The 8,694-nt window shown below is 54.7% G+C and overlaps 1 protein-coding gene across 2 annotated transcripts in view; it reads right to left on the reverse strand.

Annotated features, from left to right (window-relative positions):
* LOC103252598 (cholesterol 24-hydroxylase) overlaps nt 1–8,694 on the reverse strand; it is a 36,290-nt gene that overhangs the window by 581 nt on the left and 27,015 nt on the right. Inside the window, exons 8-12 of one of the 2 annotated variants that reach the window (XM_021709167.1) lie at nt 6,746–6,830; nt 5,964–6,074; nt 1,130–1,218; nt 387–453; nt 4–175 (exon numbers count right to left, since the gene is read on the reverse strand). In XM_021709167.1, coding sequence (XP_021564842.1) covers nt 5–175; nt 387–453; nt 1,130–1,218; nt 5,964–6,074; nt 6,746–6,830 — 523 coding nt within the window. In that variant the 3' untranslated portion in view covers nt 4. Of the gene's footprint in view, nt 1–3; nt 176–386; nt 454–1,129; nt 1,219–5,963; nt 6,075–6,745; nt 6,831–8,694 lie in introns of those variants that run through there. The other variant, XM_021709166.1, reaches the window with a different exon arrangement.

The raw sequence follows: 8,694 nt of genomic DNA on the forward strand, positions 1-8,694 counted from the left end.
GCCCTCAGCAGGGTGGGGGCGGGGGTGCCGGCTGCCAGCCCCGGGGCTGCAGGGTGCACAGCACGGGATCCAGCGGCTTGAGCGTGACCTGTTCCTGCAGCCCGAAGCGCTGCCCGGGCACCAGCCGGAACTCCAGCCTCTGCAGCAGCTTGGCCATGACCACCTTCACCTCCATCTGGGCCGGCGACAACGAGGGGGAATGAGGGGAGGAAGGATGGATGAGTGGACACCGCAGCCCGGTGCTCCCGGGGGCGCCTCCGCGGCAGGCCTGCAGCTGGGCTCAGCTGGGTCCCTGGCCCCTGGCCCGGGGGCCTGCAGCAGGGGCTGGGGACAAGCCACCACCCCTGTGGTCACTTCCGGGAGGAGTCCAGCCCCGTCCCCGCTACCTGAGCAAACTGCTGTCCAATGCAGGAGCGGTGGCCCAGGGAGAAGGGGAAATAGGTGAACCGTGGCCTGCAGGGAGAGAGAGGGAGCAGAGGTCGCAGCCTGCACGGTCAATGCAAGGAAGGTAGGAATGGTACAGCCATCCCTCGCGGTGACCCCTCTGCGCTGGGGGCTGCCGGCTGCTCCCACAGAGCCCTGGATCTGCATTTTCCCATTGCTTCCTCCTCCCAGCCCTCCCAGAAGGCTGTTATTCCTGTTTCACAGATGGAGAAACTGAGGCAACTCGGTCAAGGTCCTATGTCACTTATGTCCGGTTCTGGGCAGATCCTGGATCTGAGCTCAGGCATCAGTCCATGGGCCCCAGCTCCCCCCACCTCAGCTTAGGTACACAAATAAGTCAGCTCCCACAGGAACTTCCAGAGGCCGACATCGGCGTGCCCATTTCTCAGACGGGAACCTCAAGCCCAGGGGAAGTAAAGTCACGGGCCCAAGTCACAAGGCTTTTCAGTATTAGGTACTTGTGATGAGCTTTAGATCCAGAGTGAGCTGGGGTGCAACCTCTGCTCTCCCACTTGGGCAAGGTGGCCAATCTCTCTGAGCTGTGATGCACTCCACAACCACCTCTCGGGGATCAGAGAGCACAGCGGGCACAGGCTCAGGGGGCACAGACAATTCAGGCCAGAGGTTGCTGTGATGGTCCCTCCCCCACCCGGTCCACTCATGGGCAGCTCAAGGAGGGACTTACTTGGGCGCTCCAGGGCTGAAGCGATCGGGGTTGAAGGTCAGCGGGTCCTCAAAGTACCTGTCCATCCGCCCCATGACATAGGTGCTGAACTGTGGGCAAAGGGTCTGCTTGCCTCTTGTTCCCAGGGCCGAGCTCCCTGTCGCTCCCAGCCCGCTGCAGCCACCTCACGAGTTGACTCAGAGCAGAGTGACACGCCCCACCCACCCCGCCTTTTTCACCCACCCATTTCGGCAGATGTGGAAGTCCACTGGCCCCTTCGAAAGTCCCTAAGGGGAAGGAAGGGGACAGGCGGCCCAACATGCAGCTGAGTGTGTGACATCATCTCATGCCAGGCACAGTCCTGGGGGGAGTGGCCATCACCTCTATTTTATAGATGAGGAAACTGAAGCTCAGAGAGACACCCGGGACCTACCTGGAGCCACCAGGCAAATAAGTGGCCAAACAGACTCGAGCTCAGATCAGGCCCTGCAAGGCCATCCAGATCCCTGAGAGCTGTTGCTGTTTGTGAGTGTCTCTTCCACGCAAGGCCTGCAGACCCTGCCAGCCTTCCATCTGCACGCACGGCACCTCCAAGTGGCGGGTGCTCCCTCCGTGTCCTGAACCCCAGAGGCTACCCCTCTGGCCTTGGAGAAGCAACATGTCCCCTTAATTGGGACCCTGGGTGCTGGTCTCTGCCTCTCCTGCCCTTGGACAAAGCATCTTCCTGAGGCTGTCCCACCCTGCCTCTGTGCTGAGAGCCAGGGTTGGGGTGGTGAGGGGGAACTGCAGTTGGGCTGCCACCAGCAAGTGGGGGTGTCAGGAGTGGGACTGGGCCCAGGGCACCTGCAATGTGCCAGGGACTGTAGCCAGATGCGTGATAAATGTCGTCCTATCAGGTCGTCTCAATGGATTGTGGCCAGGGTACCACCACTCCTACCCCAAGGACAAGAGCAAGGGTCTCAGGGAGATGACCCGGCAAGCCAGAAGCAGCACTGGGGCAGAGCCCGTCTGTCCACACAAAACCAGGGGCTGGATTCCCGGGTTGAGAGTCAGCCACGGGGCCTCCCCTGCCAGGTGCAGGGGCATGCTACGGGGGTGGTCATTAAGGCAGAGTGGTATTGTACAGTTGTATACAAAAATGACAGGCAGGTCAGGCTCAGTGGCTCAGTCTGTAATCCCAGCACTTTGGGAGGCCGAGGTGAGTGGATTGCCTGAGCCCACAAGTTCGAGACCCACCCAGGCAACTTGGCGAGATCTTGTCTCTACAATAAATCAATAACTAGCCGGGCGTGGTAGCATGCGCCTGTAGTTCCGGCTACCTGGAAGGCTGAGGCGGAAGGATCGCCGGAGCCCAGCAGGTCGAGGCTGCCGTGGCCGGGAGTGTGCCGCTGCACTCCAGTCTGGGTGACAGGGTGAGACTCCAACTCCAAAAAAAATGACAGGCAAAACAATAAAGAACCTGTCGGGTGTAATGGCTCATTTGAGAGGCTAAGGTGGGAGGATTGCTTGAGCCCGGGAGTTTGAGAAGAGCCTGGGCAACATGGCAAGACCTCATCTGTACAAAAAAAATTAAAAAATTAGCTGGCATGGTGGTGTGCACCTGTAACCCCAGCTACTTGGGAGGTTGAGGTGGAAAGACTGCCAGACCTCAGGAGGCTGAGGCTATGGTGAGCTGTCACTGGGCCACTGCCTCCAGCTTGGGTGACAGAGCGAGAACCCCCACTCAAAAAAAAAAAACAAAACTAAAGTGGGGAAGGGTGGAGGGGGTAAGTGTTGAAAAACCACCCAATGGGTGCCGTGCCCACCACCTGGGTGATGACTGAAACAGAAGCCTAAAGCTCATCGCCATGTAACAAACCTGCATGTGCTCCCCTTGAGTGTAAAATAAAAAAAAATAGTAGGGGAAAAATTAGATATTTTTTGAGATTTCAATTTTAGAGGAAAAATTTTTAAAAAGTCGCCATGGCTGACACGTGGATGGGGGCTGGGGGAGGCGTGGCAGAGCCTGGGAGCCAGGACAGCTCAGCAGGGGGACTGGAGGCATCATTTTCCACATGGGAGAATAAAAATGGATCCTGTCATGGGCTGGAATGTGGTTCCCCCCCCTCAAGTCCATATGTGGGAGTCCTAGCCCCCAGTGCCTTGGAATGCACCTGTGTTTGAAAATAGGGTCTTCAGCTGGGCTCGGTGGCTCAGCCTGTCATCCCGTGCCTTTGGGAGGTTGAGGTGAGTGGATGGCCTGAGCCCGCGGGTTCGAGACCCACCTGGGCAGCGAGACCTCATCTCTACAATAAATCAAAAAATCAGCCGGGCGTGTACTTGGAAGGCTGAGGTGGAAGGATCACCGGAGCCCAGCGGGTCGAGGCTGCGGTGGCCGGGAGTGGCCACTGCACTCCAGTCTGGGCGACAGAGTGAGACTCCAACTCAAAAAACAAAAAAATAAAATAGGATCTTCAAAGAGATAGGTTGAAATGAAGTCCGTAGAGTGACCCCCCATCCAATTTGACCAGTGTCCTTATGAAACGGGGAGACGGTCAGGCACAGTGGCTCAAACCTATAATCCCAGCACTTTGGGAGGCCGAGGCGACAGGATTGCCTGAGCCTGTAGGTCCAAGACCAGCCTGGGCAACATGGTGAGACTTCGTCTCTACAATAAATCAAAAAATTAGCCGGGTGTGGTCACACGCACCTGTAGTTCCAGCTACTTGGAAGGCTGGGGAGGAAGGATGACCTGAGCCCAGCAGGTTGAGGTTGCAGTGGCCATGAGCATGCCACTGCACTCCAACCTGGGTAACAGAGTGAGACTCCAACTCAAAAAATAATAATAATTTTAAAAATAAATAAATAAAACGGGGAGACAAGGACACAGACCGGCATGGAGGGAAGACCCCATGAAGATGCAGGGAGAAGGTGGTGTCCGTGTCTACACACCCAGGAGGGAGGCCTTGGAAGATGCCAACCTGTGGACACCTTGACCTTGGACTTCCGGCCTCCAGGACTGTGAGAAAATAAAGCTCTGTTGTTTGAGTTGCCCAGTCTGTGGCACTTTGCTAGGGCAGCCCTGGTAAAGCAACACAGATGTCTGCCTTGGAATCACACACTAAGTAACTTACAGGTAGTGAGAGCTCAAATTCGAAAAGAAAAAAAAAACAAGTACAACTGCTTGAGGACTGTGTGAGTGCGACACATAAGACAAAATGAAACAAAGAATCACTCAAAAATTAAGGATTCGGATCATCAAAAACATCTTCATGAAGACAAGCTATAGATCTGGAGAAGACGCATATGGACAGACAAGAGACACGCGAGTATTTAAGATAAAACTCTGTGTGTCGAGAAAACACAGCCCCAGAGGGGGCACTGAGCCAACATCTCACATGAGGAAAACAGTTTAGGGATATTCGACCTCACTGGTAATCGGGAAAGTGCAAATCAGGCCACAGTGAAATACCTGTACACATATTTGATTGGTTGGCAAAAAAAAAAAAAAATAAGAAATTTGACCACACGAAGTGTTGGAGAGAACAGGCTCATGCCTGGGCCACTAGAGGGTGCCCGAATCTGGAAGACAATCTGGCATCCGTCTTGAGGTTGAACCTTCCCATGTCCTTCAGCCCAGCCCTCTGGCTTCTGCCCAAGAAAAACGTAGGCACACTGCGCCGGGACACGTGGACAGAAACGCACACAGCTGTCCCCTGAGCTACCCCTCCAATGCCCGTCGGCCCCAGCATTAATCAGCAATGGCAGGTAGCCTACAGCCTCATGGGGAAATGGACACAAATCTTTTTCTTTTTTTTAGAGTTGGGGTCTCACTCGGTCTCCCAGGCTGGAGTGCAGTGGCCTGCTCGCGGCCACTGCAGCCTCGACCTGCTGGGATCCGGTGATCCTTCCGCCTCAGCCTTCCAAGTAGCTGGAACCACAGGCGCATACCACCATGCCCGGCTAATTTTTTGATTTATTGTAGAGATGAGGTCTCGCCAAGTTGCCCAGGCGGGTCTCGAACCCTTGGGCTCAGGCAATCCTCTCACCTCGGCCTCCCAAAGTGCTGGGATGATAGGTGTGAGCCACCATGCCCGGGCTGGACAAAAATCTTAATAGTTTTTATACTGAGTCAAAAAGCAAGTCCTTCGACAAATGACTGTGAGGGTACACACACACAGACACACACACACACACACACACACACACACACACACACACACTCTCTCTCTCTCTCTCTCTCTCTCTCTCTCTCTCTCTCCCTCCCTCTCTCTCTCTCAGAGGAACGGCAAACAGAGTTCAGGCTAGTGTTCCTTCTTGGGCGGACAAAGAGGGACACACATGTAAACAGTCACACCCTATGTCCTGGTTTTGGGGGTGGGTGGTGGGTTTAGGGGAGGTTATTACATGCGAAGGAATGAGTGAATGGATGGGCAAACAAAGACACAAAATGTGAAGGTGGGTGGGGGGAGAAAGTTGACCACGGTGGGAGGAGGGCTGTCAAAGGGGAGAGGAAAAAAAAACTAGGACAAGTCTGGGTCAACCGTGACACCACTTTCCATACCTGCACCTCACCAACTGTGTGACCCCGGGAAAGTGACCTAACCTCTCTGAACCTCAGTGTCCTCAGCTGCAAATGAGGCACCTCCCTTCTGGAATTATCGGCTACAATTGTACCCCGGACAGTGTGAAGGGAGAGACAAAGCCCTCGCAGGGCTACGGTGAGACTCAAGGATGGCCCACCACATGGACAGAGAGGCTGGGCTCAGCAGTGGTGGTGACAGGGCCACGGGCTTCCCTGGCTTCCGTGGAGAGCCCCAACTTTGCCACCCTGGCGGGGGCGTGTAGGCCAGCCCATCCCAGGGCCCTCACTCACCAAAAGCGGGGTGTTGCCAGGGACTCTGACGCCATCAATCAAGGTCTCCTCTTCTAGCAGGCGAAAGGTGCCCCACGCCGGCGGGTACAGCCTCAGCGACTCTTTGAGGACCTACAGAAGCCACAGGGGAGAAACAAGAGACGTTGGGAGCTCCCACAGAGTTCGGGCAGCACGCCCCGACCTATCTCCCCACCACTCGCGGTGCTGAATGCATACCCTCACCCTGGATGGGGTCCCACGCCCCTGGGACATTGGCCTCACCATCATGCCCAACTGCTCATGTGACTGATGGACACACGGAGGCCCAGAGAAGGGAGTCATGCAAGCCCACAGTGGCAGGGACAGGAACAGGAGCCGGGACTCCCACTCTCCCAGAGAACCAGAGACAGGAGAAAGCTGGGCTTCAGGGACAAAGTTTCCCGCTGTGCTTGGCAATGTGTTGGTAGAATGGGGAGCAGGGTGAGGCATCACTGAGCCCGTCTCCATGGTGGGAAGCTTAGGGCTTGTGGATCCCAAGCCAGCCTGGGAAGTGCAGATACAGCACTGCGTGCCACAAAGCTGGCTTCCAGGCCCGGCTGAGGATTGGGGGTGCCCGGGGAGCCCCTCGGCCCTGACATCATCAGTCTGGGGGCAGCCTGGGCCTCGGGACGTTTTCAGTCTCCTGGGGGGTTCTCCTAGGCAGCAATGTTTGAGAACCACTGTCCCAAAGGGTCCCGGGAGGCAGCAGGCCTGGCTGGATGCCTCTGCACATCCGCCCAGAAGCTCCCCTCCCATCCCCGCACCTGGGACAGGTACTGCAATCGCCCCAGGTCCTCGAAATCCAGGTGCCTCTTAGAACCGATGACCTCGTCCACCTCGGCCTGCAGTCTGTCGGGAAAGACGAGTTGGTCTCCCCCACACTGGGTTTAAGAAGGGCAGATGGAGGGATATGCGGTGAGCATGTGGTTTCCCATCCACAAACACTGTTCAAGAGACCCAGCAATGGCCACGCCCAAAACAAAATGCCCAAGCCACTGGGCACCATGTGCCAGGGGCCTGAGAACATCCTTTGTAGCTGATGCTTGAAATTGGCTGTAGGAGACAAACACACGCACAACAAGGCTTGTGCACAATGTCTCCCATGGCCTGGTTTCCAGCAACCGACAGCTAGAAACAGCAGTATCAGCAGGACAAGGACGCCGGTCGAGTAAACTTGTGAATGTGTGCTGTTAAAATGACATGCAGCTTTAAGAGTGGATCTGGGCCACATCACACTCACCCGGATGGCTATGACCGAAACAAGAACAAAATCAAACAAGTGCTGGCGAGGGCGTGGGGAAATCGGAACCCTGCGTGGCCGGGGGGAATGCAAAATGGTGCAGCCGCCGTGGAAAACAGCTTGCCGATTCCTCAAAACATTAAATAAAGATTGACCACATCATCCAGCAATTCAGCTTCTCAATAAATACCCCAAAGAACTGAAAGCAGGCGCTGGAACAGATACATGTACGTGCATCTTCATGGCAGCCTTATTTACAATCGACAAAAGGAGAAGCCCAGGGGTCCGTGGACACGTGAGCCGTGGACAAGCAAACTGTGGTGTACACCTGTTGTGGCATGTGATGAAGCCTTTAAAAGGAAGGGAATTTGGGCCGGGCTCGGTGGCTCGATCTGTAATCCTAGCACTTTGGGAGGCCGAGGCAAGTGGATTGCCTGAGCCCGCGGGTTCAAGACCAGCCCGGGCAACTTGGCAAGATCGCATCTCTACAATAAAATTTAAAATAGCCGGCGTGGTAGCGCACGTCTGTGGTTCCGGCTGCTCGGAAGGCTGAGGCAGGAGGATTGCTGGAGCCCACCGGGTCGAGGCTGCGGTGGCCACGAGCTTTTGTGCCACTGCATTCCAGCCTGGGCGACGGAAAAAAAAAAGGAAGGGAATTCGGACACATGCTCCTGGATAAACTTTGAGGACATTCTGCTAAGTGAAATAAGCCAGTCACAAAAGGACAAATACTGTTATGATTCCACTTACATGAGACATCCAGAACTGAAGATGCATAGAGACAGGAAGTAGGATGGTGATTGCCCCAGGGCGGGGGAGAGAGGAGTCATTTAATGGGAACAGAGTTTCAGTTTGGGAAGATGCAAGAGTTCTGGAAATAGATGGTGGTGATGATGGTACAACAATGTGAATGTACTTAATGCCCCTGAACTGCATGCTGAAAAATAACTAAAACGGCCGGGCACGGTGGCTCACGCCTGTCATCCCAGCACTTTGGGAGGCCGAGGCAGGAGGATCACTTGAGCCCAGGAGTTTGAGACCCGCCTGGGCAGCATAGTGAGATCTCGCCTCTAGGTAAAAATTTAAAAGTCAATCAATCAATAAAATAAAGTAAATAATTAAAATGCTAACTTTTATGTGATGTATCCTTTATCATAATTTTTTTTTAAAAGAGTGGATTTGGAAGGAGGTTGCAATGCTGTGAGTTGCACTAAAGTTCGGGGTGAATGAAAGCCGTCTAGACAACTGGATGGAAAACACACCACAGCTCTATGTGCCCGGACCAAAGATGCTGAACAGAGAGGTTCGGTCATTCATGGTAAGTTGCCTCCGGGTGACTGGGTGCCATGGTGGGTTTATTAGTATAGTGTCGTGGCTATTTTAACTTTTCTGCTTTTTCCAACATTTTATTTTTTCTTGAGTTGGAGTCTCACTCTGTCGCCCAGACTGGAGTGCGGTGGCCGCTCCCGGCCA

Source organism: Carlito syrichta, unplaced genomic scaffold, assembly GCF_000164805.1.
Source record: "Carlito syrichta isolate Samal-C Ts95f unplaced genomic scaffold, Tarsius_syrichta-2.0.1 Scaffold169061, whole genome shotgun sequence".
Lineage (NCBI taxonomy): Eukaryota > Metazoa > Chordata > Mammalia > Primates > Tarsiidae > Carlito > Carlito syrichta.